This window comes from Asterias rubens, chromosome 6 (assembly GCF_902459465.1).
Source record: "Asterias rubens chromosome 6, eAstRub1.3, whole genome shotgun sequence".
Lineage (NCBI taxonomy): Eukaryota > Metazoa > Echinodermata > Asteroidea > Forcipulatida > Asteriidae > Asterias > Asterias rubens.
The window spans coordinates 19,171,863-19,197,867 of NC_047067.1; the positions used below are offsets into that span (position 1 = coordinate 19,171,863).

General features: G+C 38.4%; 1 protein-coding gene across 3 annotated transcripts in view; it reads left to right on the forward strand.

The window, feature by feature from the left end:
• LOC117291674 (low-density lipoprotein receptor-related protein 2-like) overlaps window positions 1-26,005 on the forward strand; it is a 137,700-nt gene that overhangs the window by 68,390 nt on the left and 43,305 nt on the right. For all 3 annotated transcript variants that reach the window (XM_033773520.1, XM_033773521.1, XM_033773522.1), the window contains 9 exons: window positions 98-313; window positions 1,107-1,242; window positions 2,517-2,772; window positions 4,005-4,149; window positions 6,064-6,201; window positions 7,366-7,605; window positions 8,419-8,581; window positions 8,924-9,064; window positions 9,824-10,059. In XM_033773520.1, coding sequence (XP_033629411.1) covers window positions 98-313; window positions 1,107-1,242; window positions 2,517-2,772; window positions 4,005-4,149; window positions 6,064-6,201; window positions 7,366-7,605; window positions 8,419-8,581; window positions 8,924-9,064; window positions 9,824-10,059 — 1,671 coding nt within the window. The remainder of the gene's footprint in view (window positions 1-97; window positions 314-1,106; window positions 1,243-2,516; window positions 2,773-4,004; window positions 4,150-6,063; window positions 6,202-7,365; window positions 7,606-8,418; window positions 8,582-8,923; window positions 9,065-9,823; window positions 10,060-26,005) is intronic.

The following is a 26,005-nucleotide window of genomic DNA, read 5'->3' on the forward strand; positions in this document are numbered from 1 at the left end:
ACTCAATGCCTCCAGTACCTTGCTTGGTAGATACGTGCGCTGTATAAGACTTTGATTATTATTATTATTATAATTATTATTATTATGTCTTCTACAGGGAGGCACACGAAGGCCCTTGACGTCCACGTGGCAGAAGAATTTATTTATTTTGTTGACAACAAAATACCCTTTAGATACTCACATGTCTTCTACTGGTATCCAATGGTAACTGGGATACAACGGATCAAACCAGACGGTAGTGGATACCAAGAAATTGTGGGGACTGGCGTGGGAACTGGCGGAATACAAGGAATTGCTGTGGATTGGATCGCTGGTAATCTATGGTCTTATTCAAAACCTCGGCTACGGCTTTGGATTCGGCTTCAGGCTTCATTCTCTTGTTTGAAACCCTGGGCAGGTATACGCAAAGCACGCGCAAATGTCAAAACAAACGTGTGCAAAAGCTAGCCTGAGCCGAATCCAAAGCCAAATTCAGTCGTTTCAAAAAAAGGTTACGAACCTGAAACTTTTGGCGGACTTGTAACAATGAAGAAGTCGATTGCAACAGTTTACAGCGTGAGGGCATGTGCAACCTGCATTGACGTGACGCAAAACAAGTAAAACTAACTGCTTGGTTATTTTTATTTTGTAACTGCTATTGGTATTGTTTTATTTGGCCATTGAATACAAGAAAACACAATCCGCAGTCAAAACAAGTTCAGACGTGAATAATGGAAGTTTACAGTTGAAAGCACCCTCTCTGTGGTCAAAAATACGGGGAGTGGAAACAAGGCAGAATTAACAGACATTCTGTATATTGTCACTTAAGGGCACTTGGCGTGTTTGGTCATTGTCAAGACCAGTGAGAGGAGTAGTCTTTTTACATATTTCATCATGCATTCACAACAAACAACGGAAATAGTATAATAATAATATAATAATAATAACCAGTTTTTATATAACGGTTTTCACACCCGAAGGGTGTCTGAAAGCGCTTCCAACATTATTACCCCTGGTCTTAATTCATTACGCAGAGCTTGGTCATATCAGCTGCAGTAGTTTATTTCATTTAAAATGACCAAATCATGTTAACAACAGCGATGGGTATATTTATGTTTACAATGCAGGGAATCTGTATTGGACCAACGCATTTGGAAGCGTAACATACTTAGAAGTAAGTCGTTTGGATGGAAGTCAAAGACTTGTTCTTCAAAAGATCACACATGATAACCCAGGAGTCATTTCTGTCAACCCTCATAAGAAGTAAGTACATCCCTCTCTATGTAAAACCAGGGGCAAACTACATAGACCTGCTGACAATAATACTAATTAATCATAATTGTGAATTCTTATATAGCGCACATGTCCGTCACCCAGTGACGCTCCTGTCGCTGTAACATAACAGTATTTCCTACATGTACGTTTAAATTATGAGACCTAATTCTGATAGCACCATGTAATGTTTTACAAGGTGCTGTGGCGCAATTTGCTGCCGATCGGACCAGGAACACTGGGGCGAACCCCTTCTCTTTTCGATAGTGCACTGGGTTCTTCTACATGCGTTACATAACTCATGGTCTTGCTTAAGGACACGAGTGTCACGGCTGGGGATTTGACCCACAGCCTTCTGATCAGAAACACCAGAGTTTGAATTCAGTGCTCTTAACCACTCGGTCAGGACACTTCCAATAAGTAGCTGAACGCAAATGACAAAAGAATTTTGCCTACCGGAATAAGGTTACCAGCCAAAGAGCCATGTAACGTGTTGTCTGTAACTGGGGTCGATTTCACAAAGAGTTAGTACAAGTCGTTACTTCAGACTAGTCCAAGGAGATAGTTTTTTTTTTTTTTTTTTTGCTAAGCAGGAATTCTTAGACGATATTTTTAGCTGAAGCAGCTCTATGAAACGGTGCCCTGGTTACCTTTTGAACCCAAGGTGATTAACTTTACCATTAAAGTCTGCTTCCATAAACAATAAACATTTCTGAAAGTCCACCGGCCTGTACAACTTTCCTGTCAACTGTACCAGGCATGCCCACGGTTACTTTTTTATAAATTATTATGGCTTAGGACTGTTTTCTTGAAGTATGGAAATAAATAAGGGAATCAATGTGTGGTGAAGAGGTTTTCAACTTGTGGTTTAATCCCAACGAGGCCTGGTTCTTGATAATTTTACCAAGACGAAGTCAAGGTAAATTATCAAGAACCAGGCCTCGGCGGGTTTAAACCACTAGTTGAAAACCAAATCAACACACTTTCGGTAAAAAAACATCAACACTTTTAGTTAAAAAGTAAAATAACTGCAAAAATTATAACTGTTCAATGATTTCTTTCAACACAACACCCCTCCAGCTATGAAATGGTAAGGCCCTCCGCCGCCCTTGGGTAAACAACTCCTTATAAGGGAATGTTGTGCGCGTATCGCGTGATGTGGCACAACTGTCCCGGACGCGCTCTCCACCAATAGGAATAGCGAAACTGTCTGAGGTATTTATGAATGGAAGTTTATTAAATTGAAACTTGTTTTATTAACACAGGTATTTGTACTGGGCAGACTCCGGGCAATTTCCTAGGATAGTTCGAGCATTCTTAGACGGCTCAAATCAGACGGACCTGGCAACAATTGGTGTTGTGCACCCCTGTGGTATCACAATCGACATTCAGACCCACGACGTATTGTGGGTTGACAGAACTGCTGACGTCCTGGAGAAAATGGACTGGCAAGGCGGCAACCGACGAATAATCAGGAGTGGGCTTCCAAACCCTACCGGTGTGGCAGTATTTCGTGATTCGGTGAGAATATTAATATTAATAATAACAATAATAATAATAATGATAATATACGAAATAATAATAATAATAATAATAATCATAATAATAAAAATAATAATATACGAAATAGGGAAAAATGTGAGGATATGTTTTTCTGCTGTGGGTTTTGATCGTAAGTTATTCTTCACAAATCCGTCATTTTCATGAAATAATGCAGCTCCCAACGTTAAGGAATTCCCATTTTTGTTCGTAACTCTCACAGTCTGCCGTGTGTACACAAGACGCACGACGCGCAAATTTTGAATTGTGTTGCAGTCAAGATACGGTGACCAAGAATTCATGCGTCTAAGCTTGCATCATGCGTCTTGCACGCGAATGTATACGCGTACACACGACAACAGACAACACTGTGAGAAAACGATCGAAACAGGAATTATTTAACGTTGGAAGCTTCATTACTTCACGAAAATGACGGATTTGTGAGGAATATATGAGGACCAAAACCCACCGCAGAAGAATATATGCCACCATGGAATGTGAATCTGTTGAAATTAGTGGCTTGTTGCAGGTAAGATTTGAGTTATGAAGCTGTGAAATTTTTCCACCCCAGAAACGGGCCTCAATAGTTAGGACTCTGTTCCTGTGTACAGAGAAAGAGTCCTATATAGGGCTAACAAGCAATCAACAATTAACAATACAAAGGAAGGGGAGTGAAATAGCCTCAAGATGCAAGAGAATAATGAAATATAAAACACACTTGTTGCACAACTTTGTGCGCTTTCAGATGCATAATAAAAGGCTTCAGTTGAAGTTGTCATACTATCAACAGCTCTCCATTGCTTGTTACCAAGTAGGTTTTTGTGCTGACAATTATTAGTAGTTTACATAAAACTTTAACGGTATAATGATGAGGATAGTAGAAAACATCCCTTGAAATATCATATTTGATGAAAAATATATTAAACCTCCTCCATGATTAAACTAATTTCCCATTTGGAGTTTATCGCTCAATGAGCGTTCTATTCATTTTTTTTCTTTTCATTTTTTTCATGCAAAACCTGTAATCAGTTTGCTCACTATTTTCTTGTGACCCAGTTGGCAGATCGATCTCAAACTTCTACAGGTTTGTCAGTGTATGTCTATGGTGGATTACATAAAGTGCTTACACTGCCATCAACTGTTTTGTTAGCAAAAACAAATTCTGTCATACATGTATTCCTTTTAACTACCAGAGCTTTATTTTTTTGGTTCAGGTCTACTGGTTAGACGGGAACCTGGAGAAGGTTTTCCAAGCAAGCAAATTACCAGGCAGTGACAAGGAACCAGACGTGTTTCATTCCAACTTGGAGGATCTGCAAGCTATCGCCATATTTGACGCTAGGAACCAATTAAGCTCAAGTATGTTAAAGCGCTAGGAACCAATTAAGCTGAAGTATGTTAAGGGCTAGGAACCAATTAAGCTCAAGTATGTTAAAGTGCTAGGAACCAATTAAGCTCAAGTATGTTAAGCGCTAGGAACCAATTAAGCTCAAGTATGTTAAGCGCTAGGAACCAATTAAGCTCAAGTATGTTAAGCGCTAGGAACCAATTAAGCTCAAGTATGTTAAGGGCTAGGAACCAATTAAGCTCAAGTATGTTAAAGCGCTAGGAACCAATTAAGCTCAAGTATGTTAAAGCGCTAGGAACCAATTAAGCTCAAGTATGTTAAGGGCTAGGAACCAATTAAGCTCAAGTATGTTAAGCGCTAGGAACCAATTAAGCTCAAGTATGTTAAGCGCTAGGAACCAATTAAGCTCAAGTATGTTAAGCGCTAGGAACCAATTAAGCTCAAGTATGTTAAGGGCTAGGAACCAATTAAGCTCAAGTATGTTAAAGCGCTAGGAACCAATTAAGCTCAAGTATGTTAAAGCGCTAGGAACCAATTAAGCTCAAGTATGTTAAGGGCTAGGAACCAATTAAGCTCAAGTATGTTAAGCGCTAGGAACAATTAAGCTCAAGTATGTAAAGGGCTAGGAACCAATTAAGCTCAAGTATGTTAAGGGCTAGGAACCAATTAAGCTCAAGTATGTTAAGCGCTAGGAACCAATTAAGCTCAAGTATGTTAAGCGCTAGGAACCAATTAAGCTCAAGTATGTTAAGCGCTAGGAACCAATTAAGCTCAAGTATGTTAAGCGCTAGGAACAATTAAGCTCAAGTATGTTAAGGGCTGGGAACCAATTAAGCTCAAGTATGTTAAGGGCTAGGAACCAATTAAGCTCAAGTATGTTAAGGAGGATGGACGAGAAAGTGTAGATATGGGTTAAAATGTACAAACCAAAGGCGATTACATTGTAGTAACGAATCTACACTTTAAAGTCTATTCTCTATTCCCCAAATCGTTGTACTTTGTCAAATGATGTTTGGTCTCATGTATAACTATTTTGCAAAATGTGTATCGAGTGTACTATTGAGTACAATTGTTTATTATTAAGTTTTTACTAAAGTAAGTTTATATTTTTGGAATTTGAAATTATAACATGTTTTCAGCTGAGTTTTTCACATGTTATTTTTGGAAAGACAGTCAAATTCAAGTTGAACTATCATTTTAGTTTGTACAGTCAACTGTTGATTTGTAAAGAATGTTTGGATGTTTTTTTAAAGTACCTTTTTGCTTGCTCATACATTTAGGCCTATAATACATACTTTATAAAGCCATGCTTGAACAAAAACAGTAACAAGTGATCTCTGCTGAAAGTCATTTAAAATGTGTTTAATAAATGAGGATATTGAGTTCACGTGAAAGTAATCAGATTTTAATCCTAAAAACCAATAAATTTAGAATACCGTTCTCTCAAAACACGTCACTAAAATAGTTCATATTTATTATATAATATTATCTATCTAACCATTTTGTGGAAGTAAGTGGCCAAGCGGTTAAGAGCCGTGACACTTGTGTCCTTTAAGCAAGACACATAACCATTGCTTCGTCTTACGGATGGGACGTAAAGCCGTTGGTCCCATGTGTTGTGTAAACGCATGTAAAAGAACCCAGTGCACTTATCCAAAAGAGAAGGGTTCGCCCCGGTGTTCCTGGCTGGATTGGCAGCATATTGCACCACAGCACCTTGTAAACCATTACATGGTGCTAAGGATTAGGTCTTATATCTCAAAAATTTGCCCCACTCCTTGCAGTAATAATACCTGGCGCTTTGTATCCTTTGGCAAAAGGCGCGTTATAAATACGGTTATTATTATTATAAAGCGCTATATAAAAACCGACTATTGTTGTTATTATTATTTATGCTTTGTTTTGACTACTGTTGTACTGTTCAGATGACAATGCTTGTGGAGTCAACAATGGAGGCTGTGAGCAACTCTGCCTTGCCATGCCGGCCGATGCACATGTAGCTGGTGATCGTGTTTGTCGCTGTTACGTTGCAGTCCTGGCTTCAGATGGCTTCACATGCCAGAGTAAGTCTGAAACGGCGACTTTTGCTACAGCTACGGCTAGATCATGCGCATCTGCCTCTTCTTCAATATTGTCAGACACGCTGGTCTATATCCGTAGCTGCTGCCGAAGTCGCTGTTTCGGTCACGGCCAAATTGTAATGTTGACAAATTCAGTTTATTCAAAAATTTGCTTCAAGTATGTACTGATGTATAACAATAATAATAATAACTAGTTTGTATCGCATTTTACAATAACCGTATCAGTGCGCTTTACATTATTGCCCTAGTCATTGGGCCAATACCATTTCTTTAACCTTTCTCAGCTCCCTGGGGAGTGTACACCCCGAGCTGCCGTGCGCTCAGAAGGCTTTTTCTAACAATATTTACTGTTACCCTCACAGGTACCCATTTATACCTCTGGGTGAAGAGAAGCAGTTATAGTAAAGTATCTTGCTCAAGGACACAAGTGCCAAGACTGGGATTCGAACCCACACTCCGGTTACTTAACCACCAGAACTTGAGTTCGACGGTCTTAACCGCTCGGCCACCACACACTGCAAACAGGCTTAGTAAATAAATACCACTTCTCAACTTGCCCCAAGGGCTGCTAAAACGGTTCCAACCTACTTGATGAAATATTGTTATGGAAGCTTTCTATCATCATGATCTTGGACAGCGTGTTTTAGTGTCTTACAACAATAAAGCCTTTAAAAACACTGGACACTATTGGTAATTGTCAAAGACCAGTCTTCTCACTTGGTGTATCTCAACATACAGTATGCATAAACCAAAAAACTGAAAATTTGAACTCAATTGGTCGTTGAAGTTGCTAGATAATAATGGAAGAAAAAGCACCCTGGTCACACGAGATTGTGAGCTTTCAGATGCTTGATTTCAGATGCTTTCAAAATCTAATTCTGAGGTCTCAAAATCAACTTCGTGGAAAATTACTTCTTTTTCGAAAACTACGTTACTTCAGAGGGAGCCGTTTCTTACAATGTTTTATCAACAGCTCTCCATTGCTTGTTACCAAGTAAGTTTGTATGCTCAAAATTATTTTGAGTAATTACCAATAGTGTCCACTGCCTTTAAAGATCTTGAAAGTTGTATGAAACACGTACCAATGATATCCTGAGACGTATGAAACTTTCACAAATTCTTCTGTTTTATATCTCTTTCCTTTAGATGCCACCAGTTTCCTGATACTTTCCTTTTATAAACAATTTGTCGGTGTGAACTTTGACGCCACGAACCATAATTCTCCAATCAATCCGATAGTCCTGGAGCAAAATATGGAATGTTTCGCAGTACATGATGCCTCACAACGCATCTACTTCATTACGGCCTACTCTGTCCGCAAACTGATGTCTGTCCCTGTGCATGGCGGACAAGCCATAGAAATTAAGGATTTCAGCGGTGTTTTAAGTAAGCAAACATTAATTAAATTAGTTAAATGCATGGTGTGCAGTGATACAAACAAATAAATGAAATTGTATAACACCCGTCTCAGACAAGCAGGCCGGAGTCGCGACGAACTAAACCGATTAGGAGCGACTCCAGGTTCACCAGACAGGCAAACTGAGACGGAAAATTATTTTCGAGACTTGTTTTACTCTTTCTCAAAAACTACAGCACCTCAGTAAGCAAAATTTTAAGGGAAGCTTTCTATCTTCAAATTACCATGTTACATAAATACAATTTGTGACTCGTGTCCTGCTCAAAGTTGCTCAGCAGAAAAACAAATTTTAAGAAATCTTTCTGCTTAAAGGTCCTGGACACTAATTCTCAACGACCAGCCTTCTCACTTAGTGTATCTCCACATATGCATAAAATAACAAACCTGTGAAAATTTGAGCTCAATTGGTCGTCGAAGTTGCGAGATAATAATGAAAGAAAAAACACCCTTGTCACACAAAGTTGTGTGCAGTTAGATGATTGATTTCGAGACCTCAAGTTTTAAATCTGAGGTCTCGAAATCAAATTCGCGGAACAATACTTCTTTCTCAAAAACTACATCACTTCAGAGGGAGCCGTTTATCACAATGTTTTATACTATCAACCTCTCCCCGTTACTTGTTACAAAGTAAGGTTTTCTGCTAATAATTACTTTGAGTAATTACCAATAGTGTCCACTGCCTTTAAGCAGCTCTATGAATTTTGGCCCTTGGTAGTTGTATCTAAAAACGGCCTAATTTTATCTTGATTGAAGACTACAAAGTTTGGAGTTTCTACCCACAGGTAGTTATGTGAGAGTAATGCAGATAGACTGGCTGCACGATCGACTGTACTTGGTGCATTCGCTCCAAATCTCTGCAATTGACTTGGACGGTAACAACCTGGTGCATGTTGTCACTTCAACAGGAGGGAGGGTGTATGATTTTGGCTTGGACCCTTGCAGAGGGTAAGCACGTTTTGTAAAGATTAGAATCTAAAAACCCCAAAAGAATTATATAATTTATTGAAGCAAGGGATTCTAAGACAAGCAAACTTAAAGGAACATGTTGCCTTGGATCGGACGAGTTTGTCTATAAAAAGCATTTGTAACCGTTTGTTATAAGATACATATGGTTAGAAAGATGTTTTAAAAGTAGAATTCTGTTGTGTCTGATTTCCTTTGTTTTGTTATTGGTTTACTGCGCCTTGAACAACCATCAGGGTGGATATGTGCGCATTACAAGTCTTTATTATTATTGTTATTATTATTTTGCTAATTCTTGCTGTTTGTTGACAATCAATACTTCAGAATGATGTATTGGCTAAGCAACAGTGGTATCTTTCGATCCTCAATGGGCGGTAGACAAAAGGAGAAGATCATTGACATTCAAGGTAGGAGATGGAAACTGATTGTTGACTCCATCGACCAGAAACTGTACTGGAAAGAGGGGTGAGTTGAAACTTTTAACTAAGGGAATAAAAGAGTGGCAACTAGTTCTTAAACGGCCATTCATAAATACCTCGAGACAGTTTTGCTATTCCTATTGGTTAAGAGCGCGTCACGTTGGGGTGTTTAAACAGTTGCCAATGACCAGCTGGAGCTGTTTATAACCTGTTGTATTTGGTTACCTTTAGATGCATACTGTGCACACCAATGCATATCCGAAAACTGTCTCAGTCATAAAAATGCAACACACGTATAGAGCTCAAGGACTTCAGAAAATGGTTTTCAGAGTTTCTTACTTTATTACACTTTTTCCTTTTATGAATGGGAATAAAAGAGTAGTGACTCGTTCTGAAACTACCTTTTAAAACCTTGCTGGGTCGTGGCCGTGCGATAAAGGACAGAGCCTCCAGAAAAACACACCAGAATAAACATCGTAAAACTTGTATAACTTAACACTTTTAGAGGTGAAACAGACACCTCCGGTTCACATTGGTGCTAAGAGAAGAGAGGAAGATAACATGGAGGCCAGACCGCGGGGCAGTATAGATAGGACAAGAGTGGGCGCGATTTAGTGTATGTAAAACTCTTAGCAAAAACTCCCATTGACAAGGATCTGTTTGAGTTTGAGAAAAATGAAAATCTATCCAATAGACCATTATTATGCACAATGTGCAGCGCGCATACACGCGCGTTTGCTGTCCGCCATTTTGTGTGTCAAAATATACCACCATAAACTGACCATCATAAAAACTTTTGCTACAGGATAAAGCTCATGCGCTCGGATCTTGATGGCAATAACCAAGACACATTGGTTGAGAATGCGGATATTTCAATGACAATGAGATCTATGGTGATCCACGGGAATTATCTCTATTTTACGGGTTACTACACCCTGAGTAAAATGGAGAAAGACACTGGGGCTGACCAGACTGTTATACATCAACACAGAGATGAAGTGCTAGATGACTTGCAAGTCTACAACGGAGAGCGTCCCGTTTGTAAGTATTGCAACTAAAGTATAATTTATCTACAGCACAGGTTATATTGCTGGGGGCCTTTCTCAAACCTGAGCTTTGGCTCCGGCTTTTATAGGCTTAAGCTCAGGGCGCTGCATCAGCAGCTCGGCCTTTAAAGATACTGGACACTATTGGTAATTGTCAAAGACCAGTCTTCTCACTTGGTGTATCTCAAGTTCTCAACATATGCATATGATAACCAACCTGTGAAAATTTCAGCTCAATTGGTCGTCGGAGTTGCGAGATAACTATGAAAGAAAAAACACCCTGGTCGCACGAAGTTATGTGCTTTCAGATGCTTGATTTTGAGACCTCAAATTCTAAACTTGAGGTCTTGAAATCAAATTCGTGGAAATAACTTCTTTCTCGAAAACTACGTCACCTAAGAGGGAGCTGTTTCTAACAATGTTTTATACTATCAACCCCTCCCCATTACTCGTCACCAAGTAAGGTTTCTTGCTCATAATTATTTTGAGTACTTACCAATAGTGTCCACTGCCTTTAACCGGCATTTTGAAGCAGCGCGTATTGCACGAACATGGAGCCTAAGCTGGAGCCCAAGGTTCGAGAAAGGCCCCTAATTGGGGATTAGAACAAAGAACAAATTATTAATAATATTAATAATGGGTTTTTTATATAGCACTTTTTACACTCGAAGGGCATCCCAAAGCGCTTCCAATATTAGTACCCCTAGTCACTGGGCCATTTAATTCATTCCTAAAACCATCTCGGCTCCGGGGGGAGTCAATGCAGCCTGTGCTGCCAAATATGTAATTCTACTGCCGGCAGCGATTAGAATAATTTTGTACTAAACCATTGGTTAATAATGATAGTTAAAAAAATAATAGCGTAGCGCCTAAAGTTAAATCAATCACGAGAACCATCTTCGCCCTCACAGGCAACCATGTATGTCTAGGTGGAGAGAAGCAACTATAGTAAAAATGTCATGCTCGGGGGACAAAGGTGTCATGACTGGGATTCGAACCCACGTTCTGCTGAACAGGAACAGCAGAGCTTGAGTTTGATGCTCTTATCCGCTCGGCCACAGTAACACATTGACTAGAGCGAGATTTGAACCAACGATTCTGTTTGGTTGATGGGTTTGAGTCTCGGATTTGAATCGGAACGGACTCAACAGTGTGAACTGTCAAGCGGGTTGCCATGTGTGCACATGTCTTTAATCCAATGCGTGCACCAACTACATGTTCACATTTTATGAAGCAATGTTACAATGTGTACTTTGTGCATATTACAACAGCAACCTCTGGGTTAGCGTTTGTTTGTTTGTTTGCTTGTTTTGGTTTATTTCCATTTGCCCAACTTGAAACATACACAAAATAAGAACAGTTTATTGGGGAGGTAGTGCTTTCTGCTCTACCGACCAGGCTTCGGACTGATGATACCCAAGCCTACATTTGTATGGACTGTAAAAGGGTAACCCTGATTCAGCCCTAGGAGTAGGTGGCAACGGCCTCTGGAAACAAATAATTGTAGCCTACATGTACACCTCGAAGTGGCCTTCAGGCCTTGTGTGTCTGGCGACTTGCATACAAAAAAAAATAGTAAAGGAAAATGTACTTTTATAAGGTACAAATGGAGGTAACATCCAGAGGAGCTATAACCCTCCTGGAGTGGAGTACCCAGACTGCTAAAGGTTCAAAAACAAATGAATAAAAATAAAAAGTTTTTTAGTCTTAGTTCTAATGTCCAAAAACATTACCTACATTCTTACTTATAATATAACTCATAATACCCTTACAAAAAAACTCTATAGAATTCTATAAAAAAAAAAACTATAGAAATTCTATACAAATTTCTATAGAAAAGGGTATAGAACCCTTGTAAATAATTTCTATAAAATTTCTATACAGAATATATACAATATCTATACACATATCTATACAAAATCTATACAATTTCTATACAATTTCTAAAGAAATTCTATACAACCTATAGAGTTTCTTTAGAAAATTGGGCCACTTTTCTATACAATTTCTATAGGGCAGTGTATAGAGTTCTATAGGGCAGTGTATAGAGTTCTATAGGGCAGTGTATAGAGTTCTATAGAACATTTTCTTTACTGCAATATCACTACAGAGAATTCTATAGAAAATTTTCTTTACTGCAATAGCACTACAGAGAATTCTACAGAACATTTTCTTTACTGCAATATCACTACAGAGAATTTTATAGAGAATTTTCTCTATAGAGATTTTGCCTTCACATTTCTATAGACATCTATAGAAAATAATTATTCTATAGATTTATTTTTGCCTTTCTATAGATTTTCAGGATTTCTATAGTGCTCTATAGAGCTCTATAGACCCTTCTATAGAGTTCTATAGAACTTTTTTGTAAGGGTATAATTCTTATTCTTATTCTTATTCTTTATTTGGCCATTAAACAATTACAAATGCAAGCAGACAGTATGTCAAATAGATAATATAATAAGTACATGTGCAAAAGTCAATACAAAGCAAGAAAAACAGTAAGGGCACAGGAAATTACACAATTGGATAACTGTTATATTTTTCTCAAAGTACAAACATACATGTATAGTACACAAATACTCTCGTCATGCACAGAACAAGAAAATTCTTTTGTGCATTGTTTCGATTTCATTTTTTTTAGGCAAGGGGGGGGGGGGGGGGTGTGCGCAAGGGTTTTGAGAGAAGGGGGGGGGGGGCTCCTGTACCGTTCTTTCTAACTGGATCATAATGGAAGTGCTATTATAAACAAAGAAAAAAAGTAGGGAGTTTAAGGATTTTTGTTGTTGATGAAACTGGCGTGATGTTCTTCCTGATTTCCAATTTGTTTTGACTACTGAAAAAAACCCAGTAAAATAGCATAAACTAAGATAAAAAAATACAGTTTTATTCAAAAGTCTGCCAATCCCAAGTGTTTTTAAAATTTCTTATTATTTTTTATTATTTATTTATTATTTTTTTTTTTTGGGTGGTGGGGGGTGGGTGGTGAAGTACAAACTGAAGCATAATGGAAGTGTAGAAAAACCAGTAAAATTATGATTAAATAGCTTAAAAAATACAAAACCACACAATTTTATTCAAAAGTCTGCCAATCCCAAGCATGCCAAGAGATTTGATTTATTATTTATTTATTTTGTTATATGTGTGGGGATGGAAAGTACAGATTGAAGCCTAATGGAAAACAAAACAAAAACGACTGGGAGTTTTAGAAATATTGATGTTGATTATACTGGCATGATATTCTGCGGCCTACTATTTTCTGATTTCAGATTTTTTTTTTCCCTAGACAAATTCAGTAAAATTATGATTATTAAATAGCTTGAAAAAATACAAAACCATGCACCATTATAAACAAGTAGATCAGCCATTGTACTCAAATATTATTTTCCTATTTTTCCAGGACCTTGGAGGTAGAAATAGTCATGCCTGAAAATAGAGTACATGTAGTTTAAAGTTGTCTGTGGCAGGCTCCAGTGAGTCCACACCCCCATCACCATGAATGGTTCAACCCTGATTAGCATAACAAAGATGAGGGGGATGGCTTTCACCTGATATCAAATAAGAGATGCACCAGCGCTATTGATAATCAAATTCATCTATACTATTAACTATTAACAAAGTTAGATAACACCTTCACTTTAAATAACAATATTGACTTCGAGTGTGTGATGTCAGAGCATGGTCAGAGTGTGTGCCTGGTACATGCATCACCAGTCATTCTCCTTCTACACGGAGTAAGGGGACCACTGGATGTAAACCTAGCTGTGCTTGTATTACCGTCACTGTATAGAGACACCAGTGTATGAGGACACTCTTTACTGGGTCACCGCATTATGTAAACCAGCTTTATTGTCAGTATACTGTGTCTGTGCTCAGGAGGGCGTCTTGCAACTCTGCCACTGCGTCGATGGGTATAGTCACATCCCAGCTTACATCACAAACACGGTCGGCATCCATTAACACGGTACAACACACGGATGGTTACAGAAACTGATCTATAAAACGGACATTCCTGTATGTGCGTTCATTGTGTATACACATCTACCTGCATCTTCTCTTACTGCATGTAAAAATGATCTTGCTAGCTTTTGTGTGCATGGTGAGTGTATCATCATGCCTTGGTCAGACAACTGCTCCTGCGACCACTACACCTCCGCAGCCTAGTTTTCCTACACAGGCTGGTACTAATAGTACAACTCAGCAGGTTACATCTCAACCTAGTATGCAGAGCACAGTGAGTCAGGGTACCACGCTGGCACCAAATGGTGAGTAACTGACCTTGACCTTCACTCTTGAAGGGGTGCAGCAATTCTTCTTGTAAGGGGCATGTCTCTAAGAGCAAAATGTAAGTTTGTATTGAAACCTTGCAAAGGGCACCACAGCAAAAAATGAAGGGCTGTGTGCTGTGGGTTAATTCGAGGAATGGTGTAAGATTGGTGAAACGGGCTGGTGGACGGCATGAGTATGTACAAAGCTTGTTTACTGTTGGTCTCGGCCTACCTACATCTTCATCTAAGATAATTATTGTCACGCCTGTTCAGCATCTAGACAAGGTGAGAAGATATCAAAGAAGTTTCAGTTTTAGATGTGGAAAGGAAACCCCAGAGAATTAATCAATGGGAAACCAATTAGGGACTGAAAACAAAACAATCCACATAATGCCCCCGGTAGGATTCGAACCAGGGTCCCAGAGAGGTGAAAGATGAGGCCAGCTACACCGCACTACGCCAACCTGACTCCCCTACTCTTACTACCAACCGGGCCCTTTAGGATGATACAGTGTAGAGTGGAATGAGAAAACATTGGCATCGCAGTCGTCAATCAACTGCCTCTACTGCAGTCATGTGCTTTTGCCTTCTAAAATGCTGCCTGAGCTCACGGTCGGATCTGTGACCAGGGGTGGATTTCACAAAGAGTTACATTAGGACTTGTCTTATCTCGAGTTAGGACAAGTAACTCTTCCTAACTAAGGATTAATCTTAAGGTCTGCATTCTACAGTGCAGGGTTGGGACTCGTTCTAAGTCCTAAGTTTAGTCTTGAGTTAGGAAGAGTTTGGTGAAATCAACTGGCTGGCCGTACGATGTGGAGTTAGGACTAGTCTGGAGTCTTGTCTTATTGTCTTGTCTTGTACTGCACGAATCGTATCAGTGTGCTAACCATCACGTATTGCTTTTTTTATAACATCTTCTTTGAACTGTTTCTGATCATGAAGGAATCTACATCGGTTGCTATTTTGGTCCTCTGTCCTGTGACGGTTGTAGTTTGATTTGCAAGTTTTCCTTGATTTGGTTCCTGTATTAAATTGTCATATTGTGTTGGTTCGAGAAAGCAGTCATGTCATGTGTATTTGATCAGTAGATTAATTGTTGCCACGACAACATAAAACATTCCAGACTCCAGTGCAGCAGAATATAACAGATTATAAACTATTTTTCGGAGGGTGAACGAAGAAAAATTTGCTAGAGCAGGATTTGAACCTGCGACCTCCATATTAATGGACAGGCAGTCTTCCGACTGAGTTATGTTGCCCTAAATGTTGGCTGTCTTCCTATCACTGGCAATTTTTTTATTCGGGGGGGGGGGGGGGGGGGGCTTGGGGGTCAACATAAACCCACAGACTTGAAATGTGTTTGCACTATTACCTTGTTTGAAACAAATTGTGGAATTTTTTCATTTATTCCTTATAGTGCTCAGCGATGCCGGCTTGTACGATGGAGTTGAGGCATGGAAAAGTACCGTAATATTACCTTGTTTGAAACAAATTGTGGAGTTTTCCTTTATTCCTTATTCCATTTTTGGTAGTGCTAAACGATGCCGGCTTGTACGATGGAATTGAGGAATGGGAAAGTACCGTATTGAATTTCGGTTTCGGATTACAGTTCTATGAGTAAACACACTTCTGATAAGAACGTTTCGTTCAAACATACAGTATACAGTGCATGTACAAATAGTCTGTCTCAAGAGGAGGGGAATACAAAATTAATCACCTATATCAAGCTGTCCGGTATTACCAAAAGTGAACTCAAACATTGCGACCCGTGAGTCTGCCAATCAAAACTTGAATAAAAACAATTACACTATAAGTTGAAAACATACATTTGTAAATCAGTAGAACATTAAAGAAGATAGAAATATAGAAGTATTACAAAACATGAAAGTAACATTTGAAGGAAATGAAAAAATAATAAATAAATGTCTAGATAACTTTTTTTTTTATAATAAGTTTGATTATTTTTTTCTTTTTTGCAAGACAGAAGGTAGGACTGGGCCACATTTCATGGCTCTGTTTGCCACCGATTTATGTGCTTACAATTACCAATCTCCGCTTGCACAGCAAGCACCGAATATCTACACTACCTGTGTTTCTATTGGGGTTCATTTGGTTATAGACATACATGTACAATGGCCCTGTAAAGTCTTACTGGTACCAATCTGACATGTCTGAGAGACCAATCTGATTTTTGCAGTGTCCAATAAAACCTTGTTTCCTTACATTGATTTCTCATTTTGTAGCTTGGCGTTTGATTGGTACGGATGCAATCTCTGCAATATGTTTCTTTGTCTTTCCTTGATGACGAACTGATTATGTTTGCTCAGTTATATTGCGGTGTGGCAGTGGTTTTATATTGAGTTTTTGTAGATTGTCCATGGCTATAGGAAAGCATCGGTGAGCGACAGTGTCTTCTATAGACTTCTCAAGTCTTGTGCGTATCCGACATTCAGGAATCATCTTGGTCCTACCATATTGAGTTCGTAAATCCAATCTGTTTCTTCAAATGCATTAGTTTAGCGTAGTATAGCCTGCATGTAGTAAATAAATCATGTCTTCTGGGAAGTACTGAGTATACAGTGCTAACATACATTGATGTATGCGTAAAAAGAAAATTAATATATTCTTTATCCCGATGCAAATTTAACATGTTATTATGAAATTAATATATATTAAATATTGTTGCGGTACCCGCTGCCAAAACATAGGATTCAAACTGCCTCTAGCTACCGGGCAACCTCGGTAGTCTAGTTGGTAAGACCCTGCTCTAGGATTGCAAGAGTCGTGGGTTCAAATCCCACCCAAGTAATATGCCTGTGATATTTTTTCACAGGACTTGGGGGGGGGGAGTACTGAGTGTATACAGTGCTAACACACATCGGTGTATTGGTAAAAAACAAAATTAATAAATCATATCTTGTTGGGAATGTAACGTTATGTTTTTTTCCATATGAAACTAAAATAAATTTAACAAAACATCAAAAGATGACCCGAGAAGACTTGACCTCCATGCTTGTTGCTTGTAAACAATTAAGAATTTTGCCCAATCGACTGGTCTTAAACACCTATTCTTCATCACTGTACATGTAAATAACACTGTAGGGACATAAGTCCCAAAGTGCTTCAATTCCCTTCATTACATGTACAGTATGTGGACTTGATCTTGCTCTCAGGTCCACACTTCATGTACCGTTTAAACACCATTCTCTTTACAGTAGGCTTGACTGAAGAACATTTTGTTGTCTGATTGTGGTAGTGTACATAAATGTACAGTACCTTGGCTTCTGTATTTAGCTTGCTATATAATCAATGTAGTCTTTGGATGAAATAGACTTGTGGACAAGTCGTTAAATGTCTTTTGCGGTGATAGCGTTCTGAATCTCACGGCGATTCCTGCGGTATTCTCGCGAGACTGCTGGCCCTGCAAGACTACTGCTCTCACGACTACGGTCCCATTTACAAGAAGTTGGCAACCAGCAAGTTGCGCGAGAGCAGAAACCTCGTGAGAGCACCGCTACAACTTGACTATGTCACCGCAGCAGGCCATTAATGATTCAACCTCAAGTCTACATGCCATGTACATGTACAATGTACATCTAGCAATTGACCCCTTGCACCCGTGTCACACGCGGCGACTGATGCCACGCACACCATGTTGGTGGGCAGTTAGGTTTACGTGTATTTAAGCAGCGTCGCCTAAAATGTACTCTTCACTGCATAACGCAGAGAGTTTTATATGAAAACACACAGTGAAATTGCCCACCAGTATGGCGCATTCAAGATTTTTCTGATGATGACGTCAGGTGAAATGGGTCAATAGGGAGATGTGTTTTGTGGTGAGGGTGTTTTCTTAGAAAGGAGATTGGCCAGGATTTAAATGCTGACTCAATTTCTCACTGTAAGTTCAAAGAAAAAGACCCGGACACACAGTGCATGTATGCTAAATTATTAGCGCTACATGTACATACATGTACTGTGCACCTAAGTGATACAGGACTGTGAGTTTGCAAAAAGAATACAATAGCATCATAACCTTCAAAGCCACTGGACCTTGGTTTTGTTCTTCTTTTTTCCCTTCTTCTAAAGACTTAGTTGTTGACCTTACTTTTAAAAGTATGCCGCTCAACAATACACATCCAAGGATGTTTATAGAACCCTCCTCTTGTTATTGGTTTGGTTTTTTAGTTTGAGTGCTTTAGCACCGACTCTGCGCTAAAGTCCTTCAGCCGATTTCACAAAACGCTGGGATTATAATCCTACTTCGATTTAGGACGAGTGTAACTGAGTCCTAAGTGAGGATTAATCTTAAGTTTAACATGTTACAGAGCAAGGCTGCAAAAAAATATAGGACTTGTCCTAAGTCCTGAGATGAATCATAAGTTAGAAAGAGTTATAGGTGAAAACGACATCTGCAAAATGAAATATTCAGTGGCCATAATACCTGTTCTTTTAAAGCCTACATGTATGGACACTTTCAATAATCAGTATTGTCCAAGGCCCACACTTCATGTATCACAACTTATATATAAAATAATAAACCTGTGAAAATTTAGGCTTTAACCCACCCTTGTTGCCGCACGTTTCGCTGTGTCATAACATGTGTTTACTATAAATCCGTTATTTTTGATGTCGAGAATTGATAATATTGTCTTATTGTATTCTCAAAAAGTAAAGCATTTCATGGAATAATATTTCAAGAGAAGTCTTTTACCATTACCTTCTGTAAACCCTGCAAGTTATTTGTAAATCTGTGAACTTATATATTTTTTTCTGTTCAGAAAGTGTATATCGGCTTTAATGGGATTCAACACCCGTTCTACTTTTTTGTTGTTTTTTCCTAAAAACGTTCATACTCGTTGATTAATCCAAATATGATCAGTGTATTTGTTTTTTTTGACTTATTATTCTTGTAAGCGGAATTCTTTTGTGACCACGTCCGTCTGTGGTATTTGTTCTTTGGCTTTAACATTTATTCTGGTGTAAAAGCAAAAAACAAATGTTCCCCTTGGTTTTTTTTTTGGGGTGGGGGCTTGCCTTATTCTGGTGAGCAACATGTTTTTGTGCACAGTGGTATTTGTTTTGTGCTCAAGTGTTTTTTTTTTTGTTTTTTTTTTGGGGGGGGGGGGGGTGTGTGTGGTTACTTTATTCTGGTAACCAAAATTGTGTGTGCTCAGTTATTTTGTTTTGCTTGAACAACTCTCTACAATTGGTTCATGGATCATGATGATCAATATCATATGTTTTCAAGTTATTTTGTTAATGATTAATTGAGTGACATTTACTTATCAACCTTATCCTGGGCTCTTGCGTCAATGCCAAGTTTTAAAGGGTTTGTGTACTTAATTTAAAACTCGCTGTAAATGATAAAATATGTTTGTCTGGTCGAGACAAAAACTATTTTGTGACACTGTTTTACTCATTTCTCATAAACTACAGCACCTCAGCAAGTAATATTTTAAGGGAAGCATTCTACTATCATTATGTACAAACCTTTTAAATTTAATGTAAATCCGCGGACATTGAGTTTTTTTGCCTACTCAAAGTACACAGCCCATAAATGTTGAATAGAAATCTCCCTTCATGTTGAGTCAGTGATCGAAATGTCTGTTGTTCAAATCCATCTTTTGAATAGGGCGTGATGCTTATGAAACGGAACAAGGGTAAAAAATCAGCAAATTTATTATTGATATCATTACGAAACCATATTTCCCCCTAAGGGCCATATCATTGTTCGAACTGTTTTTGAATTGAATTCCAGACACCTCTTTTTATTGAAGTTTGTTTCATATCCACTTGTGTTCAGCTAATATTTCACAAGTACATATTTGTATATTTGTACATTTGTACAGTTGTTCCGCATTTGATTCTGGGAGTAATCTAGCTCCTCTGTTTTAGGGTGTGTTTCTGTATTACTCATGCTTATTTAAAGGCACTGGGAAATGTTTGGTAATTACTCAAAATAATTGTTGGCCAAAAAGTTACTTGGTGAAGAGCAATGGAGAGCTGTTGATAGTATAAAACATTGTGAGAACCTGCTCCCTCTGAAGTAACAAGTTTTTGTGAAAGAGGAACATTTTGTAATTTCTCACTCGAATATTAAAGACCTGCTTGACCGAAAATGTCAAGTCGTAAACTTTGCTGAATTTCATTTAAAATGTTTCCAATGAATAAGGAAATTGAGTAATTTGATAGTAAATAGATTTAAATTGTGTAAAACAACAATCGTTTTGAATACCCTTATTCAGCGCTTTCCTGAGAGATTTGCGAAAAAGTCCGTTAGGTAATCACTCTCAAAATGTCATAGTTGGGAGCTCAAATTTGTAAAGCAGCTTTGTTGCAGCGTGGAGGTATAACAAAGCAAACTCCCAGACATGACATCAAAGCATTGTCATTTGACATGCGCAATGCTTTTAGTTTTTCAAAACCTTTGGGTTGGGGCCTGATTTTTTAATCGAAAATTACGAAAAGTTCAGAAGTGTACACATCAAAACTACATTAAAATGGAAACAGGTGCATTGTAAACAAGTTAAAATACCATTTCCGTTTAAAACATTCCGCTCAAGTACATGTAGCTGTTTAAAAGACTTCTGGGCAGAATCATTTGTTAGATACATGTATCTGAAAGCACACAAATTTGTGCAACAAGGGTGTTTCTTCTTTCATTATTCTCTTGCAGCTTTGATTGACCGATTGAGTCCAAATTTTCACAGATTTTTATTTATGCATGTTGGGATACGCCAAGTGAGATAATACTGGTCTTTGACAATTACATGTACATGTACCAAAGGTGTCTAGGGACTGATTTCACAAAGAGCTAAGGTTGATCTTCACTGCAAATCAATCACAGTTGCTAAGTAAAGTGTGATGTCACAATACAAATTACGTCGGTAATACTGACAATTTGTCTCTAACGATGAATCTTAGTGCTTTGTGAAATCGACCCCAGAGCCTTTAAAGACACTATTGGTAATTGTCAAAGACCAGTCTTTTCACTTGGTGTATCTCAACATACCATGCTTAAAATAACAAACCTGTGAAAATTTGAGCTCAATTGGTCGTCGATGTTGCGAGATAAAAATGAAAGAAAAAACACCCTTGTCACACGAAGTTGTGTGCTTTCAGATGCTTGATTTTGAGACCTCAAAATCTGATTCTACGCTACTTCAGAGGGGGCTGTTTCTCAACATGTTTTATACTATCAACATCTCTCCAATGCTCGTTACCAAGTCAGTTTTTAAGTTAATATTTGTTTTGAGTAATTACCAAACGTGTACCTTCCCTTTAAAGGTGTGACTGTTAAAGATAAGGTCATCTGTAAGTTGGAATATACTCCAAAAATGTATTACCAACAAAGTTACTTGGTGATGAGAAGCACTGCAGCTGTCGTTGATAGTATCATTTATTTTGAGAAAGGATTCCCTTCAAAGCAATATGGTTTGGATAGCTTTCCCACCCATAAACATCTGAATCTAAGAACCAATTCCTGCATGAATTGGTTCTCAGATTTTCAAGGGTTGGTTTCTGTTTTCAAATGCTGTGGCCAGAGATGGGGTTGGTATCCATCCACAGTCACCTCGCTAAATGTGGACAGGAATCGACATTCTTGTGAAAAAAAACTGTTAACGTTTTTTTAGGAAGTACACTGGCCTTGAGTAACAGGGAGGCCGCAGAGGCTAGGCCTCTGTTGCCCCGGGTCTTAATTGGCCTTGGTGCCAACCTTCGAAAGTTCCCCATAGACTTTAAGATTTACCAATGAAATGGTCCTTTGCAAAATATAAATGGCCTTGCCCTCTCAAACATGACATTTTAGGCCTGGAAGTGGACACTGCATTCAACTGAAACTTATGTGACTTCAAGTGTTGTATCTTTCTGCTGGTAGTGGTAGTGTCAAAAATTTGTATTTGCCGTGTAAACAAAGAATAGTGATCGTAAGTGCATAGTTTGGGGGTAAGCAGTCCACTGGGTTAATGTTGTGTGTTGCTTCCTTACTGCATTATTAAAAAACATAAATGTAAATAAGAAGGTAACCACGGTAACTGTGATTTTCAATTTGACTCATTTGGTTAATGATGATGGCCACACAGCAGTTCTAAACCACAGTCTGCCATGACAACCTTGGGATGTGTATGCAAATCCCTGTTTCTGTAATCCAATTTGCTGGATCATCTCAAATATTTGTTCAAACTTATAGGATACAAGACAGAGTTCTTCCCATGCACAAGCTAGTTAATTTAAAGGAACGCTACAGAATTTTTAAGGAACAAAAACCGTGAAGATCACAGATTTACATAAAACTTACACGGTCTATGATGATAGTTGAAAACATCCCTTGAAATATTTTTGTCTGAAATGTCATATTTGATGAGAAATAAATAATCTAACGTCGCGTTTGGAGTTTGTCGCTCAGTGAGCGTTATATCCATTTTTATTTTGGCATCAATGCCATGCAAAATTTGTAATCGATTTTTCACTATTCTCTCGTGACCCAGATGACCGATCTGTTAGCCAGTAATTATGTATATGGTGGATTACATAAGGTGCTTACACTGCCAGCAACTGTTTTGCTAGCAAAAACCAATTCTGTAATGAACCTTTAATTTTGTTATTTCTCAAAAATAATCAAGAGAAAACCATATATTTACACATGTAGAATGCCACAGCTGGCACCGTAGGACCTTTAAAGCCATTATACACTTTCGGTACAGAAAAAAAAAAGTTCACAGATTTACAAACAATTTACAGGGTTTACAAAAGGTAATGGTGAAAGACTTCTCTTGAAATATTGTTCCATGAAATGCTTTACTTTTTGAGAAAACATTAAAACAATATCAATTCTCGATAGCGAGAATTACGGATTTATTTTAAACACATGTCATGACACGGCGAAACGCATGGAAACAAGAGTGGGTTTTCCCGTTATTTTCTCCCGACTCCGATGACCGATTGAGCCTAAATTTTCACAGGTTTGTTATTTTATATAAGTTGTGATACACGAAGTGTGAGACTTGGACAATACTGTTTACCGAAAGTGTATAATGGCTTTAACCCAGAGAAAGGCATGATGTATTCAATACATTTACATACATTATAAATGTGTTTTTCCGTACATTTTTAATGTGTGTAAATTATTTTGCATGTATACATTATAAATGTATATAAATTAAAAACCAATTAACCCTGAGAATTGGAGGATAATTTACATACAGTGTACATTTACATACAGAAAATGCTTTGCATATATTTACATAATATGTAAATATGTACATTATGATTATAGATGTTTGTAAATTATTTACGGACATTATAAATATGTGTAAATTATTTTCCATTTACAAGTACATTGAAAATGTATGTTAATTAAAAACCGAATAACCCTGACACTCCATCAGGGATGACCGCTCAGATAGTTATCCAGACGGGCAAAAGTGGTTGTTAAAATGACCGTGAGCAGCCGAGTGTCAAGATCTTCACAATCAAGAAATCAATTTCAATACATCTTAGAGATCTTGGTGCTTTTATGCTGAGTGTTTGAAGTACAGGTTGTGCATGCAGGATAGCAATTTGGTTTTATATTTAACTGGATTGTCTGTTTTTGTTTAAACATTGTAGAATGCATGTATGTTGGTACTGTACTGTACAGTGTGTAATATTAATAATAGTGGCTTCTTATATAGCCGCTCATATCTGTCACTCAGTGACGCTCATGGCGCTTCAACATTCAGTATTTCTTTCAAGGTTAGGTAATGTGTTGGACTACACATGTGCGTCTGAATTATGAGACCTACTCCTTTTACATAGCATCATGTAAATATTTACAAGGTGCTGTGGTGCAATATGTTGCCAATCAAACCAGGAACACGGCCGGGCCCCCTCTCTTTACGATAAGCGCAATGGTTTTTTTTACGTGCGTTACACGACACACTGGACCACTCGCTTTACACCCCATCCCGTCTAGGATGAAGCATCATGGTTAAGTGTCTTGCTTAAGGACATGTGTGTCACGACTGGGACTCGAACCCACACTCTGCTGATCAGAAACACCAGAGCTTGTGTCTCGAGGTTGAACTTGTGTGCTCTCAAATCCTAAATCTGAGGTCTTAAAATCAAATTCTAAGAAAATTACGACACTTCAGAGGGAGCCGCTTCTCACAATGTTTTTTACTACCAACCTCTCCCCATTAGTCTTTACCAAGTAAGGTTTTATGCTAATAATTATTTTGAGTAATTACCAATAGTGTCCACTGCCTTTACGCCGAGTCAGAGTCTTAATTATAATTGTCAGAAGTTTATATGAGCTTTCAGATGGATATATTTCGCTGGAGGACTAGTGCTGGAATAAACGTTATATTGAGTGAGCTTTCAGAATGTATCCAACCATTTTTATTTTCCTCTCCAAAATACCAATCCTGTCGTATACCGTCCCTTCAAGTTATACAATGAGGAGATAATTCTACATGTGACCTTGTGAGTGAATGGTCATGTCTTGCAATTAGACAACGTATTCTGAAGCTAATTCATGGTGACTCCTGAAGGTTTCCCACTGTGTAAAACCTTGAATCTAAATAGTCTCCAATAAAATTTATCCAATAAAATTTTTTAGGGGGGCAGGTTCCCCATCTTCAGTTCTGCCAAATATTTTTCTTGGGCCCCCTTCCCCAAAGTTGCCCCCATGAAAAACCAAAATACATAACATGTAGTGCAGTCAAACAAAAGCCATGAGACCCCTTTGAGCGCATTCCCACTGGATCCACAATTGTGAGATCGGGATCCCGCAACAGCAAGATTAGTTGCAGGCTTGAAATCGCAGTTGCATACTTGAGTATGATCGCGCATTGATCCCCCTTTTTGGGAATGGAAGTTGGTTCAAAAGAACACTGTTTGGCTAGCAAATTGCGGGGTCTGATCCCCCTTTGCGTTCCCACTAGACTTTTTTGTTACGCGTGATACAAATATTTTACCATACAGTGACGTCATCATTGACCAATGAACACACTAGAAACGGTCTATGTGCGCTGACATCTTGCAATTTTGCCATACACGCGTGTCACGTGATGCTCATTTTACCATACATGTGTGTCACGGGATGATCATTTTGCCATACACGCGTATCGCGGGGTATCGATACGCAGCGTCCACAGACGACACAGAGGGTGGCCCGGCTCAGCGTTCTCAGGGTTGTATTTCTATGGCAAAATTACAACTCCATTTCACCAATATTTGCCTTGCTGTGAAATGGAATGGTCCATATTGCACCTTGTGATTATGGGACAATGCATCCAAATGCACCATTCATGTACAATATTTGTACAATATTATCAGTTGGATCAGATAATATTTTTCACAGAGTGAAAAAAAAAACCATTGTGAGCCAAAGGAATAATATCAGGTACAATTCTAAAAAAAAAAAGCCCTTGGACACTTTCGGTAAACAGTATTGCCCAGTAGGGCCCAGAAATAACGGGAAAACCCCCATTGTTTCTGCACGTTTTGCCGTGTCATGACATGTGTTTAAAATAAATCTGTAATTCTCGCTATCGAGAATCGATATTGGTTTAATGTTTTCTCAAAAAGTAAAGCATTTCATGGGATAATATTTCAAGAGAAGTCTTTCACCATTGCCTTCTGTAAACCCTGTATTAGGCCGTGTCCGAAACGGCGACTTCGGCTACA